Source organism: Paramisgurnus dabryanus, chromosome 18 (assembly GCF_030506205.2).
Source record: "Paramisgurnus dabryanus chromosome 18, PD_genome_1.1, whole genome shotgun sequence".
NCBI classification, from domain to species: Eukaryota; Metazoa; Chordata; class Actinopteri; order Cypriniformes; family Cobitidae; genus Paramisgurnus; species Paramisgurnus dabryanus.
This window is the reverse complement of record NC_133354.1, coordinates 9,757,795-9,773,691: the sequence shown is the minus strand read 5'-3', so window position 1 is coordinate 9,773,691 and position 15,897 is coordinate 9,757,795. Positions and strand designations below refer to the sequence as shown.

Genomic DNA, 15,897 nt, shown 5'->3' with positions numbered 1-15,897 from the left:
TTTTTCAGGATGTAAATATGTAAAAACAAATAATAATACATTATTTTTATTTGTGATTAGTGTTATTGTTAATAATTTCTAAAACATCGTTTAGCATTTTTTATATTAGATCAAATTATGAGCATGCATACGAGGCCCGACATTTCTGTTTTACAACCGCACAGAAGACACGTATCGTGCCGCATTAATACAAAAAATGTAGGCCTATCTAAAATGAAAGCATCACTAACATTATGTCTTTCCTAAACACTATTCTGTTCCTAAAATTATCTTTCTATTAAAACCGGCCAGTATGTTTTATGCATGACAAGACAAACATGGAAAGCGGAAATTACAGCTTCACATGTGAATGATGCGCATTCGGTGCTCTCATAACCACTAACATGAATCACTCCGCCATTTAACCATCCATCTGGACATTCACAAGGATGCAACCCAGCTGCATTCATGTTAAAACTATTGCTACTTCCTGTGCACATCAGATCACCGGCTGGAGTTTTACGCAATGTAATATATTACACTGACGATCAATCACAGGGGTGAGGCTTTGCCAAAAAGCATACATTAGACGCATCTTTAAATTTAGCAGGTGGAGTTATACAATCATCTTTTAAAATCCATCCTCATTAGTCATTAATATCAATCTGATACAATAAAATCGCAGTTTTGTGTCGAACCAGTAATGCGTAATTCAAATCATATCCATGTCCTACGTGCAGAATAAGGGCGTTCCTTTCAATGGACCATATTTACAGCAGTAATAAACCTTATTTGGGTGGTCTGATTTCATGTTATTGATTCAAATCCAACAATGCATTTGGGATAAAACGCATTTCTGTCGTATTCGACTCATGCACTTTGCGCATCCGCAACGGCGCGTCCCCGAGAGCCATGTCCTCGCCGTACAGCACAATGGCAGGGTAACAACCAGCCGCATCCAGGGGGAACCAACGCAAACGAACAGTAAGGAAGCATGCAATGGGCCTACAATAAAATATCACGCACTTTGGATAACCCTTAAAGCAAGACTACGAATTTTTTGTAGTTGATGATTAACATGATCTTACTTTCGCCAACGACCGCCTTTAATCCAATTGGTGCCATGATGCTCCTGAGTGTTCGCCTGTGTGCTGTATCTTTTCCTCTCTCTCTCTCTCCTCCTGACTGTCTCTGGCAGCTAGATGGTGCGCACCTCACACAGCAGCCGACTGCGGAGATTTGCCCCTCCCTTATTGCTACTACTGACCGTGCGCCCTTATATTCTGCGTATTTGTCAAACGCACAAGGCGCAGACGCCGCAGATTTCCAATTGATTTTAAAACTACGGCGAACAATGATTGTGATCTTAAAATATCCATGTTCTTTTATTGGATTTTTTTATGAATGTCAAGACCACAAGTTAATAGTAATCTCGAAACCCGAAAAAAAAAATCGCATGTAATTTTTGTGTCACTTGTTTTGCTGTAGTGTGTAGGAAAACAAAGCAATTGTAATTCATATATAAACATAAAGAATCTTAAATAAATTACCAAATATAATGATGTTTCATATTTCAGTCTGTGTGATGATGATGATAAACGCTGGGTGTAATGAAGCATAAATTCTGCGTTCCAGACAACTCGGATTTACGATATATCCCACCTCAACCCGGAAGTAATATTTGGAATGGCGTTCTTTAATATTACTAAACACTCTAAATGTTTTACTGTTGCTAAATGTATAAGTAACATTCATGTTTTAATGTTACGAAATACTTTTAATGTTACTTCATCCAGACGTTATTTCCGGTTTTGATGTAGGGAAATATCCTAAATCCGAGTTGTCTGGAAAGGAGCATGAGTCAATTGCCTATTTTGTCCACAAGGCGGCGGTCCAGGTCTAAAATTAAATGCTATGTTGTCATGCCATTTAAATTTGTGTAAAATAATATTATGATTTTTATGATCTTTTGTAAAGTTTGCAGAAATTTGTATTTTTAAACTAGCGTACCAAACTATATAATTATACCATATTAAATTATATTATACTATATGGTTTTAAAAATGCATTTATTTTTCTGACTTCATCATTTCGGGCTCTTTTGCTAAATAAAGCGAAGGAAGTTTTATATTTTATATGAACTATTTATATTTTATATGAAATATCGACTGGTGATAAATAAACGTAAGAAAAACGTATTCCAATTCCGTATGCAATTGAGCTGATTTTATTATTTCGTAAAATTAAAGCCTAAAAGTATTAAACACCAAAAAAAGATTGCCCACAAAACAAAATAACAAAATATCTCCAAAACATTATTTGCTAAATTTGTGAAGTATAAGATTTATATAGGGACTATAAATCTCAGCAAAACTTGATTACAAACGAATTTAAAGACTTTTATCAATCCAAAACGGGATTTTCTTTAAACAAGCATAAAACTACTCGTGTCAAAAATTTTCTAGATCATATTCGACTCTCTAAAATGAACTGTGATTAAAAATACACCGAGAGTTTGGGTGTGTCGGGCTGTGTAAACCACACCCTCTGACTGTCACTGATTTGACTGGGGAACTTTAAATGATCTGTTTCTCACTCGCAGGGCGTCACGAAGACGAAACTGCAGGAGTTTGCGACTGTCGTTTATATTCTCTTGTCAGTGTCTGAAAGAGGACAGCGTGCTGACGTTATCACCGGTCTGATGGGGAGACTTTTTTCAGACTTAGGGACAAATTTCTCCAGCGTTATCCAGCGTTTTCCTTAGTTTCACATCTCGAAGAAGTTTCCACTGTGATCCACGTTTAACTCACGCCATCATGGGTGATGTGATTTCCTCCAACCTGGACGAGGGCAAACGGGAGATGATCACAGGTGAGGCACGAGATTACGAAAATGCACCATAGGTTTTTTTGTATGTTTTATTTGTAGTAAAACCATAGTAACCACATTTACAATTACATTTATAGGAAAGCTGTGGTTTTACAAATGGTCCGCCAAAAATGGTTACACAACTTTTACTTTACACGTTGAAACCATGTATATTTTTGGTATTAACTGTGCTGTACTAACAATGACACACGTCCTTATACTAACAAAACAGTACTTTAAACACCTGTATGTGTGTTTAACCGCTTGTTTTGTTGAAACACCTGTAACAACCACAATTTAAGTGACCATTTTATTTTTGGTAGAAGGTTTCATACAAAATGTGTTTGTGCGCGTTCACGCTAAACGGGTTCTGGCTTTGAGAAGCGCAATTTATTGTACATACATTATCCGAGTCTTAAAATAAGGTAGCATTTATTGGAGCCGAGTAATTTTAATCAGATACATTGTCATCTGATATAGTAAGGTGCACCGGCCGAAAAGATTGCCAAAAACATGACGCGTTGGCTAAAAAATGAACTAAAATTCACAAACGCCCCTAAAACGTCTAGTGTGGGTGTGTGACTTTCAGGGCGCCGCACAGACCGCGTGTGATATTAAAGTATCGCGAGATCCAACCGAAAGCGCAACTCTCAAATTGCTCTCGCGAGACTGCGATGTCATACGCTGATCGGTATGCGCAGGGCCCAGTGAAAACTGGTTTTAATGGAATGTGGTGTAACGCTTATCTTGGCATCACTTTGATATCGTACTGTTTTGAATGTACTTATTCTCGTGCCACTTAAATGTTTGTTTAACCCTCTGGCGAAACCCAAGTTTGTCAGCTGCACTTAGTTAGTTTGTTTTTGTCTCTCTTGCTCTTAAAAGACTAACCTTAGACATTAAGGGGCGGTTTCCTGGACAGGGATTAGACTAGTCACAGACTAAAATAGAGCTGTCCAAACTGAAAACAACTTTCAGTTGCATGTCTTAAAATACATCAGTGCCATTTGTTTTGCCTCAAAATGCAAAAGTAATGTTTTAGTAAGGAATGTTTGTTAAAACGAGTTATATTTCCTAATTAAACTAATGCGTAGTCCTGGTTTAATCTAATCCCTGACCGGGAAACCAGCCCTTAATAGTTTTTCTATCCTCAGCTGATATTTTTCAACATAGCTTTGGTAGACAACTACTATTGTCTTCTACCCGAAGCACTGTATGTTTGTTTTTCTTTTGGTCATGATGGGAAATTAAAACAGTTTTTGCTTTACAAATTTGCTTTTCTTATGGATAAGAGGCATGCACAATCCCACAATTTTGTAAGACAAAGTTCACTTTTGTTTCATCAGCCTTTTGGCGTTTTCCTAGACATTCCGAATTATACCATGCCAGTAGGCCAAGAGGTGGAAAACGAAACGTTTCCAACCCGTAATTTGTGACGTCAACGGTGGTTACTGGGATTTGGAGCTGTGGCTTTATTCTCCTTGTGTCAATCGTAGAAAGTATTTCTAGACGAAAAAAATGGCATGATAAATATAGCTCAAGCGTTCCTCAGAGTAATTTACTGTTGTTGAAAAGCCTGTTTCAGTCTGAGATATTTTCAAGATGATTGTAATCTATAAAACATATATTTTATAGAGACTATAGGACATTTTGTCAATATATGATGACAACTCTTTGTTTTGGGAAACAGAAATTGCATCCCAGAATTCAGGGAAGACACTTTGATTGGAAATTCAAAATGTGCAACACACAGATACTCTTGGATCAAGTTGAGACTGGTTAAAAAATACAGGTTTCTTTGTTGTTGTTGTGTTTGAAGTATCAGTCACAGTCAGATTTATGTCCGTTGAAGAGTTGCCACTTCATGAAGTTGGTTTCTCAGAAGTGTTTTAATGTGATCAATGCAGGTGGATTGTGCCGGACCCCACGCTCAAAAAATGCTGAACTTGTCTGGTGACTCAGCCCTGGGGGATGACAACTTAAAATCCACTCCCGCCACAAAATTAATTGTTTGAAAGTGTTCATAAAGGGAGAGTCTGTGGGGGTGGTTGTGTATTCTGGATTGTGGTAGATTGATAGGAGGTCAGAAGGTTTGGCGTTTTAAATGCTAAAAAAATTCCTAAATTTTTTGACCTCCCTTGTGAAATATTTGACTGTTGCTGAAGGAGAGCAGGTATGGACATGTTCTGAAGATGAAGGCAGTGTCTTCTCAAGGTGTCCTCATACTTGCTGTCTGTCTTTCTGTTTCCTCCTTTTCATGGACACTAAGAATAATCTGCTGACTGTGCATGTAGATTGGAAATTGTCAGCTTTTTGTTCAATGTGGTGCAATATTAGGGTCATTCAAAGGTTGTGGGTTCAAGTCCCACCAAAGTCTCAGATTTTGAGGGGTCTTGTCGCATTGGTACATGGAAAGGTGTAGATTTGAGTAGTGCTGCCGCGAATAGTCGACGTAGTCGACGTAATCGACGATGAAAATTTGTCGACGGCAATTTTTTTAGTCGAGGAGTCGCATATTTATTTTTTTCCGTCTCAAACGGCCCACTGTAATTCTGTCTCATGTCTCAAATGGCTCAATGTAATTCACCTCCACACCAGTCTGTGCGCTGTGCGCGCCCTGCTGGTTAATCTGCTACGCTATCATCTTTCTTCCCTCTCCCTGGCCCCTGCCTTCACTGCTTTAATTTTGAAAAATTGGCGGTGGCAGGTGAGTCTATGGAATTATGAGTCGGAAAGCTTCCGAAGTATGAAAGTATTTTAAGCCAAGTTGTGATAAAAGAGTGGTCTGTTACACCGTGCCAAACGTCGCTGGCTTATCACGGGAGCACAACGACAATGCACGAGCATCTCAAACGAAAACACTCGGGAGTTATTGACGATACACCCACAGAGAATAGGACAACGTAAGTAACTGTTATATGATTATTAATGAAATGGCGAGCTAGTCAGTACTGTTTTATTAACTCTTTTGAGAAGTACAATGACTCTGTCTTTGGATGTTAAAGGCTATGTTTGCTCGTGATTCCGCCACGGAATCAACACTGGACGCAACAAATAGATTTTTCATGATTCCCATTTACATTTTTATTTTACTATTTTAAACGGCTCATTTCATTGTTGCGAGTGTTCAGCGCGTCTGTCTCTCTCTCTCTCTCTCTCTCTCTCTCTCTCTCTCTCTCTCTCTCTCTCTCTCTCTCTCTCTCTCTCTCTCTCTCTCTCTCTCTCTCTCTCTCTCTCTCTCTCTCTCTCTCTCTCTCTCTATCACTCATGTTGCTTGCAGCGCTCGACCGCGCGCGCCTCTCTCTTACGTGACAGTGTAAAGGTGGCAGTGTTTTTAATGTACTTTCTTTTTTGCGTAAACGTCAACATTCACAGATGTCTCTGACAAAGACGACTGATCGAGTTAACATGACTTGAAGAAAGATTAGCAGTAGTGTGAGTCTGTGTGCGAGCTTTCTCCCTCCCTATGATGCTGTATGCCGTGTTCTGTAGTCTATGTAACAACAACAGTGTATTCTCTTCTATTTCTGAATTTGCACCGAATTGTCTGCGCTATATCACTCGCATTTAAAATCAAGAAATGGCTCAAAACACAACAACAATTATGAGAAGAGCAACAGCAGTAAAGCTACAATGTAAATGTATGGTGATTTTTGCATATCTAAATCAGGATTTTAGCAGCAGTTAAAGAAACAGCTGGTTGGATAAAAACGAGGTGATGGGTCATGTTTAGTCACTTTTTTATAGGCTACAACAGAACAGATAATTTGTAAAATAGCATTCAGTTGTGTTAAAATGCAATATAAGATCAAAGAGTAGAAGTGAAACATTTCATATTTCTGTTAAGCATCTACTTTGCACTGGAAGTTTTTATTATTATTTATATTGTTTACACTGTAATTTTTTATTTGGTAACATTTAAGTTATTCATATTGTTTATGACACCGGTGGGTTCAAAATAAAATGGACACGATGAAATAACAAACACTTGAGTTTTTTTTAATTAGTCGTTTAGAATAGTCGACTATTCGAAAAATTAGTCGAAAGATTAGTCGTTAGAAAATTAGTCGTTAGTGGCAGCACTAGATTTGAGCACCTTAAAGGGTTAAATGACTGCTTACCAAAAATAGATCTACTAAATGACTGTTTACTATCCTATGTGGCTTTTGTCAGTTCTTTCCTTTAAACCATCTTGTCTCTTGAACACCTGTTTGTGTCTTAAGTCTTTCCTTGTAATACTTAGTTTGGCAGGTGTCCCTTATGTTTTTCCTACCTTGAAGTAGAGCCCGTCTTAAGATGTGATCAGAGATAAATGCCCATATGCTGGATTCAGTCTTAAGCTTTTTGTAGGCATTTATAGAAGTTTCTAGTTAACCCAGCCATCCAACTGTTTCGACCTTTGTGCCAATTGAGCTTCAAGAAAGTGTTTCTGTACATAAACATGGGAATGGATACTGTGCAACAGTGAGCACTTTGACAAAGCAAACTGAGACTACAAGTTATTCTAGTTTAATACAATAGTGGGGCTGTTAAAGAATGGCCTGCTTGACAGACGCATCGACTGCCGCATTCACGCAAACACAATAACATGCTTTTCATGTGAAAATGTCCCGTAACGGCGCTTTAAATCTGATGGAGTGCTTAAAGAAATAGTTCACCCCAAAATGAATTTGCTGTCTTAATGCTTCCGGTCCAAACCTGTTTTTGTTTCTGATGCCCATACGGTGGCTGTACATAAAGCCCAGTCTGTGAAGCGCCAATGTTATAGAAGTACCACAAATGTAGTTTACTGTTATGTTAACATTTATTTTTTTTGGTAGATGCTTTAATCCAAAGCAATTTACAACGCATCCAAGTTATATATTTTATCAGTATTTGTGTTCAAACCCATGACCTTATGCTCTGCTAACGCAGTGCTCTTTGAGTTGAGCTACAGGAACATAGATATGTATAAAGGCTAGATGTCTTATCTCTAACGGCATCACCTGGCGGCCATCTTACCTCAGACAGCTCGCTCACTCGTAGCATTGAGTTTAATGGTGCAGGTACTTTTAAATGACCATAACTTGCTCAATTTTCTACCGATTTTCAAACGGTTTGATTTTTTACAAACGTTATTAATGTGGCTATTATTCTGGATGCTTTAACGTGTTTCATGAATTTTTTATTTATTTTTAGTATAAGTATGCAGCGTCATAGGTACATCTTTGACGTTTATAACAAACCAAACCGTTTGGAAATTGGTAAAAAATTAAGCAAGTTATGGTCATTTAAAAGTACCTGCATCATTAAAACATGCTACAAGTGAGAGAGCGCCCTGTGGTAAGATGGCCGCCAAAATGCGGAGGTTCCACTCAATTGGCCAGCAGCGAGGGCAAGACATCTAGCCTTTATACATATCTATGTACAGGAAGACTTGTGCACTGTATTCAGCAGTTTTTTTTCAGAGCCAATGACTTTTAAGGTTATTGACCTAGACTGACCTTTTTGGGTGTGTCTCTTTAAATGCAAATAAGCTGATCTCTGCACTAAATGGCAGTGGCGTGGTTGGATAATAAAGATTAAGGGGCGCTATTATCCCCCTTATGATCTATTTTTTCACATGGTTGCACGGTTTACTAATTTCCAGCTCCCCTAGAGTTAAACATGTGATTTTTACCGTTTTGGAATCCATTCGGCCGATCCCTGGGTCTGGCGCTACCACTTTTAACATAGTTTAGCACAATCCATTGAATCTGATTAGACCATTAGCATCGTGCTAAAAATAACCAAACAGTTTCATTATTTTTCCTATTTAAAACCCTTCTGTAGTTACATCGTGTACTAAGACTGACAGAAAATTAAAAGTTGTGATTTTCTAGGCAGATATGGCTAGTAACTTTACTCTCATTCTGGCGTAATAACCCAGGACTTATCATTGCGTCTCCTGCAGCCATGTAATTATGCAGTGCTCAAAAAAAGTCTCATGTCATTGAAAGTTACTAATGGGGACTATTTTTGGCTGCTGCGTAATAACATTGCACCTCCTGGGAAAATGAGTATATTTTCAAAAAAAAGTGGAGTGTCTCTTTAATAGAAGCACTGGGACTGGGGACCCAATTTTACAACTAAAACAAGGAAAAAGTCAGATTTTCATGATATGTCGCCTTAAAGAAATAAGGGATGCCTGGGAGATGGAGTTTTAGTGCCGATTTGGCTTAAATATTTCCATAGATAAAGCTTTGTTTACAATAAATGTGTTGGAATGCTAAGCTCTCTTCTTATGTTGTGTTTTATTATACGATGCAGTAAACCGGAATACCCAGAAAGCCATGTGTACTGTACTGTAAGAGTTGTATACTTTTAATTCACGTGAGATGATGTCAGACTATCTTAGATATGGCCTTTGTTTTTATCCGTTCTTGGTTGGCCTTCCTGTTCCTTCCTGCTTTGACTTTCTCTCTTTTATATAGCTCATGTACCCTAAAACTCAACAAAGGCCAGATGACCAGAGACCCTGTGAGTCTCTTAAAGATTAGGGCTGTGTATCGGCAAGTCTTACGATACGTATCACAATTCAGGGGTTGCGGTGCAATGTGTTGCGGTACATTGGGATACTGTAAAGTGCAATCATATGTTGGGGTATTTCCAGTTTTAGGAATATAATAAGAGATAATTTTAGCCAAGCTTTCATTTAGAACATACCACCACATGCAAACTTTAGCGAAAAATGTGTCCCTATGCTAGTACTTCCTGTCTCTGTTTAAGTTCAGCGATAAGAAGAATGCTAACTAGGCGTCGGGACGTAAACTCCAAATGAAACAACTGTCATTAATTGTATGGGAGTTTTTTTACGATATTGTTCCCTTTCATTGAATCGATATAGCCAATGTAACAGATTTAAAACATCTCTATACTCACATGTTGCTGTGGGGTTGTTTTTGCACCCCCATTACAGATACAGATCACTGAAATATGAAAATTTTAATGTTTGTGACCCTTTCTATGAAAACTAAGCTAACGTTTTTTTTTTGTGTGCTTCACAGTTTTCTACTTAAAATCATCTTACATTAGGAATAGCAGATTCTGTAAAATTGTAATCTTGATATCTTTAATATTGACTGAGTAAAGCCAGGGATACACTGCACGATTATTGGCTGTCCCGGACTAAATATTTTCATCGTGAAACAATCGTCGCGATTTCTGTGATCGTGGCTCTTCATCGGTGGTCCTATGTCGTGCAGTGAGAGAGGTTCAAAGACGGCCATTTTCCCGAACCTGCGTTCAAAGATGAATTATGGCACTTATGCCTAGATTTGATCACATCACATACATGGTCACATGTACACCTTGTACTGTATTCTGCTTGATCCATCGTAACGTAATGAGAGGATTTTTATGTTTTGTTGGCCTTACTTTTAAATGTTAAATGATGTGGACGTCCCTTTGCAGTAAAACTAGGCCACAAGACAATTTAAATGTGGCATTCAAATGTGATGGCCTCTTATCATATATCATTTTTCCTATATTAAATTTCTCTCTATAAACAAATGTTCTTAATAGCACCTTCTTGTTTCCACAATGCCTTCAAAAGAGTACAGGTTTGCTTTCTTCATTACAAAGCAAAAGGAGGAAGTATGGCAGTGGTGGTGGGAGGTATGGGGAGGGCGGTGATCTCATGGACTTCCATTGAAGCAAGGACTTGACCCATGTCTAGAGACCACCTGGATGTGTGTTGTTTGGGCTTGACCAGTGAGCAGCCACCTCACAACCACTCAAACCCACATAACAACCACCCGCAGCACTTTTGCGTCAAGCCCGTCTCATTTTTCCGCATGAGTGTTGATGTACTGGTGACCACACTGTCGGCAGAATGTGCAAACTAAGACTTTAGCGACTCCTCTTGAATGCCTTTCTAAAACATAAATACACACACAGACTGATGATGAAGGGTTGGCAGTAGACCATAAGCCATTTTATTTCACACAGTAGTACTAGCCAAGTAAAAATTTTGGATCGGGTTACAGTTGATTGTATTGTTTGGCAGTGCGAGAGAGAGAGAGGGTTTTACCAGTATGTTACTGTTAGTTTGCTTGATTGCTATCAGTAACAATTCACAATCAAATGACTAACTAAACCGGTTTATGACTGTATTAATATTTTGTGCTTTTTAAGTGTTTGTTGTACTGACTTCAATACTATAGGCCACCAACCCACAAGTCAGTGATTTGTTTCTGTGGGGTGGTTCATAAAATCTAACATTCCCATTTCTCTGTTTTGACCAGCTCATACCAGGGCCGTGATGAAGGAGTTTGGCAAGGTTTATGAGGAGCAGTATGCCGTGGCTCTCTTCAACAGCGTACGATTTGAGATCGAAGGTGGTGGGACCCCACAGACACAACTATTACACAGAAAGGTACACGCTAAATTTTTTTTATACCAATTTTTTCACCTCTAAAGGTCCAAAGAAATAACATTGTAAAAGAGTATGAAGGGAAAATGTCTTGTTTTTTTATACTACAAGATTATGTGACCCTGGACCACAAAACCAGTCATTAGTAGCACAGGTATATTTGTAGCAATAGTAAAAAATACATTGTATGGGTCAAAATTATAGATTTTTTTTTTTTAATGCCAAAAATGATAAATGTATTAGGTCTGGCGGTATCACTTTTAGCATAGCTTAGCATAATCCATTAAATCTGATTAGACCATTAGCATCGCGCTCAAAAATAACCAAAGAGTTTCGATATTTTTCTTATTTAAAACTTGACTCTTCTGTAGTTACATCGTGTACTAAGACTGACAAAAAATTAATAGTTGTTATTTTCTAGGCTGATATATCTAGGAACTATACTCTCATTCTGGTGTAATAATCGAGAACTTTGCTGCTGTAACATGGCTGCAGCAGGCGTAGTGATATTACGCAGTGCCTGAAAATAGTCCCCTGCTATTGAAAGATACTAAGGGGACTACTTTTGGGTGCTGTGTAATATCATTGCACCTTCTGCAGCCATGTTACAGCAGCAAAGTCCTTCATTATTACGCCAGAATGAGAGTATAGTTCCTATCGGCCTAGAAAATCGCAACTTTTCTGTCAGTCTTTGTACACGATGTAACTATAGAAGAGTCAAGTTTTAAAAAGGAAAAATATTGAAACTCTTCAATGGATTATGCTAAGCTATGCTTAAAGTAGTACAGCCAGACCCGGAGATCAGCTGAATGGATTCCAAAACCGTAAAAATCTAATATTTAACTATAGGGGAGCTCGAAAATGAGAATGATAAACAAAGTGGAGTGTCCCTTTTTAATCGTTTTTTATTTTTCAAAACAAGAATATTGAGGTTAAATAATTATTGTACAATTAAAATATAAATTGCATGCTGCTTGACCGATGTGTTTGTAAGGCACTTCGAAGGCACCACTGCTTTGACACGTGTACCCTTTTGTAACACCAGCTAAATAAAATGGTTAATTATGCATGTTTTAAAGTCACTAAGTAATTGTGTTAAATAATCATGATTATGATTTTGCCCATAATCGATCAGCCCTAGTTCCATTAAAATATTTTGTAAATTTCCTACCTTAAATATATTTAAAAAATATATATTTATCATTAGTAATATGTGTTGTTAAGAACTTCATTTGGACAAGGCCATTTTCTCAGTTTATTTTTTGCAGCCTCAGATTTCAGATTTTCAAATAGTTGTCCAATACTAACAAACCATATAAATGTATGCATTTCAATAAAAACAATTGAGCCTTATTGACTAATTTTGTGGTCCAGGGTCACAAATGAGATCTTCACTTGATAGCCATATGTCTAAAGTTTTTTTTTTGGGTCTTTTCCACCATGACTCTTTCTTCACCCCTATCCTTTTAAATGGTGGCGTCTGTTTTGGTTTTTCTGTTTTCCCCCATCGTTCTGTTTCCCTCCTAATATCGAAAGCTTTGTGCAGTCATGCTTATTGCCGTAAATTCAGCAAAGAGGAAGTGTAACTCATTTCACAAGTTAAATAACTGTAATGAAGGCCTATACAGTAATAAACACAGTGAAACAAACCAAGATCTCATGCAATAAATAGGTTTCGACTTGGCCTAAGAATAGTGCACATTCGCTTTTGAAGTTCCTCTATAGTTGTCAGCCAAGAAGGATCTGAAAATATGTGTGTGTTTATTAATATTTGATCTTTTAAAGATTAGCCGATTAACTGTGTTCAAAGCTCACCAATGTTAAATATCAAACCACACAAAGTTGTGGTTTTGACTGTATACATAACAGTAGGTGAATGTCTTTTATGTACCAGCAATTTCTCAACCCAATTTTTTTTTTATATCACTTCCAAGTATTTGTGTTATTCCAAGCTATTGGGAATGTTTCCCGTTGGTCTAAATTGCTTTATTGGCTTAGAAATGTTCCATGGGTATGCATTAATTTCTGATAACCGCACACCTAACTTGTCAAATGTCTTAAAAATAGGCACCAGAGCAATGTTTGTGGTTACCGTGGTATAAGAGAAATAATTGACTCCGGTCCTTTGAATTATTTGAAAATAATGCACATCCGCGGTGTAACGGCGCTTCGCCGTCGTGCCGCATTGCACCTTGGGTGTGCGTTATTTTCTTATTCAAAGGCCCGTTGTCAATTATTCCTTACTTAATTGTCATGCTTTCATTTCATAAAACAATTGTGATTCACATCGTGTTCGTTCCTCTGCAGGACCCTTTGAAGAACAAGTCCATCTTTTCTGGAGGTCTCTTTCACTATCTGGAGGAGAGCAAGAAATGGAGGAGTCGGTTTTTGTATGTGGGCGACACCTACAACATCAGCTTGTACGAGAGCAAGGCAGTAAGTTTAAAACGCAAACACAAACACCCCCGGCTTTGATAATTAAACCTAAATAAAAGCAAAACATGTTTGAGGCCTGGAATTTTAATTTTGAATTTTCGAAACTAACTTGTATTTTCTTAAATAAGCAGGATGGCTTTACACTCTTGATATTTTTTCTGCAGGCATATGATCGAGGTATCCAGAGTAAAGGGGTTATTAATTGTGCCGGGTACAGAGCCTTGATCTCTATGGAGGACTACTTGGAACTCCTTAACAATAGCCCAAGTGGTGAGAGATGAAAATGTCTTATTAAGAGATGCAAAACTAAACCAGTTTAGTGGTCATTTCATTGAATTAAGTCTAAATGGTGTAATTTGTTAAGTTGTGATCTGTTCGCTGCATGTGTGTCCTGAACGCCGTGTATTGTTTGATGTGCTGCTTTAGATGCCAAGGCCAAAGGTGGCAATGCACAATTTCTAAAGTGTCCTACACAGTATCCCCTCATCCTATGGCACCCATACGCCCGCCATCATTACTTCTGCGTCATGACGGAAAAAGAACAGCAGAAGTGGCATGCCGTCTTCCAGGATTGTGTGAGACACACCAACAACGGTAAGTCACAATCGCACAGACCAAAAAAAAAAACATACTGTTTTTAGATTTACGTCACGTCTGTTTCCTTTCATGTGTTTCTGGTTTGAGTTTAAAGTATCTCTGTCTTTTTGTTCATTCGCACATTATTTTGTCACTACGTTTCAACACAGTTCTGAGGTTTTTGTAGAATGCGTTCGGAAATCTTTGCATGCCTTTTTAAAATATTCACGGTATTATGTTATCATCTCCACCTTTTTGAATCACTTGTCTTATCTGTCACTGACATATTTCACATCACCAAACAGGGTGTGTGTGTCGAAAATGTGTCTCTGTCACAGCATGAAATGTTGAATGCCATTCAAATGACTTAAAGGTGTGGAAGACTTAGTTTCAACTGATATCCCTATACAATAATGCTGTTTATTATGACATTTTTATTGATGTTCGTATTGTCTTTTAGGAAGTCATGTAATGTCCTTCAAAATTAAGCTATTATGTTGTTTAAAAATGAATCTATTAATAAACGGTAACTGCATTTCCATTAAATTTTTGGGCAAAACGTTTTACTTTACTTTTGTGAAAATGATGGCGTTTCCACTAAACCATGATATGGGACTAAAACATAGTTTGTTCCTCTTGTGATAAGTCATTACAAAACATCACGTCGAATGATATTGGTAGGTTTACAAATATCACAACTACCGCACTAGTTTTTTTATTTAAATTTTTTTTTTATCAAAGGAGACGTAGGAGCGTTATCTTTACATAAATGCTAAGGAAAGCCCCTTATACCTTGGAGCGGCAACGTATGGGGTGTTTATTGGAGGTAATGGAACATTATTTTAAATCAAAAGTTATTCAAGGAAGGCATCTTATATTTGGGAGCAGACACGAATGAGGTGTTTGTGATTTATGTACATTAAATGACCTGAAAATGTGAATTTACTGTTTCCATTGCAGTTTTGCGAAATAATACACCTTTTCCAAATTTCTGGAAAGCCAACTCATGCGGGCATACATTTTTTTTTTTTGTGATATCCGGGAGTTTTTGAAAAATTGACATGTTTCTATTGGCCGTATTTTCAATTCACAATGTCAATTTGCGCAATTTGAAGGGTAATGGAAACACTAACACTAACATTATTTAAATAGTTTTTAACTGTTGAACACTGTTACATTTCTTTGCGATTGAGTTAAGAACAAACCTATTTAGTATTAAAGGAACAGTATGTAGGATTGTGGCCAAAACTGGTATTGCAATAACAAAACTTGTGGCTCAAACTGGTACTGCAATCACACAACTGGTGGCCAATACACAACATGACAACATAAACATCAGTTGAGGGCTGCAACTCCACTTTTTAAAAAACAATATCCTGGCCGGATCACTGTTGTCAGTTATATTAGTATTTGAAATGACAATGATTTCTTAATGTCTAGTGACATATCAGGGCCTTTTTATGATTAATTGATATACATTTTTTACATACTGTTCCTTTAAGAGAAATTATATTTATTAGGGAAATTGAAATTTCACACCCTAACTTGCAAAACAGCATAGCTCCCATATCAAGCTTTAATTGGACATTCTCTGACCTTTACGTCAACACCTTCCCATGATGCCCTGGGGTTGATGAGAAGCAGTC

The 15,897-nt window shown here is 37.6% G+C and overlaps 2 protein-coding genes across 3 annotated transcripts in view; one reads left to right on the top strand and one right to left on the bottom strand.

The window, feature by feature from the left end:
- stxbp1a (syntaxin binding protein 1a) overlaps positions 1-1,223 on the bottom strand; it is a 32,675-nt gene extending 31,452 nt beyond the window's left edge. For both annotated transcript variants that reach the window (XM_065244114.1, XM_065244115.1), the window contains exon 1: positions 1,068-1,223. In XM_065244114.1, coding sequence (XP_065100186.1) covers positions 1,068-1,104 — 37 coding nt within the window. In that variant the 5' untranslated portion in view covers positions 1,105-1,223. The remainder of the gene's footprint in view (positions 1-1,067) is intronic.
- A 1,346-nt stretch (positions 1,224-2,569) lies between these two features.
- Positions 2,570-15,897, top strand: part of niban2a (niban apoptosis regulator 2a) — a 42,988-nt gene continuing 29,660 nt past the window's right edge. Inside the window, exons 1-5 of the mRNA XM_065244111.1 lie at positions 2,570-2,850; positions 11,112-11,242; positions 13,547-13,675; positions 13,840-13,945; positions 14,102-14,269. Of these exons, the coding sequence (XP_065100183.1) occupies positions 2,796-2,850; positions 11,112-11,242; positions 13,547-13,675; positions 13,840-13,945; positions 14,102-14,269 (589 nt within the window). The 5' untranslated portion in view covers positions 2,570-2,795. The remainder of the gene's footprint in view (positions 2,851-11,111; positions 11,243-13,546; positions 13,676-13,839; positions 13,946-14,101; positions 14,270-15,897) is intronic.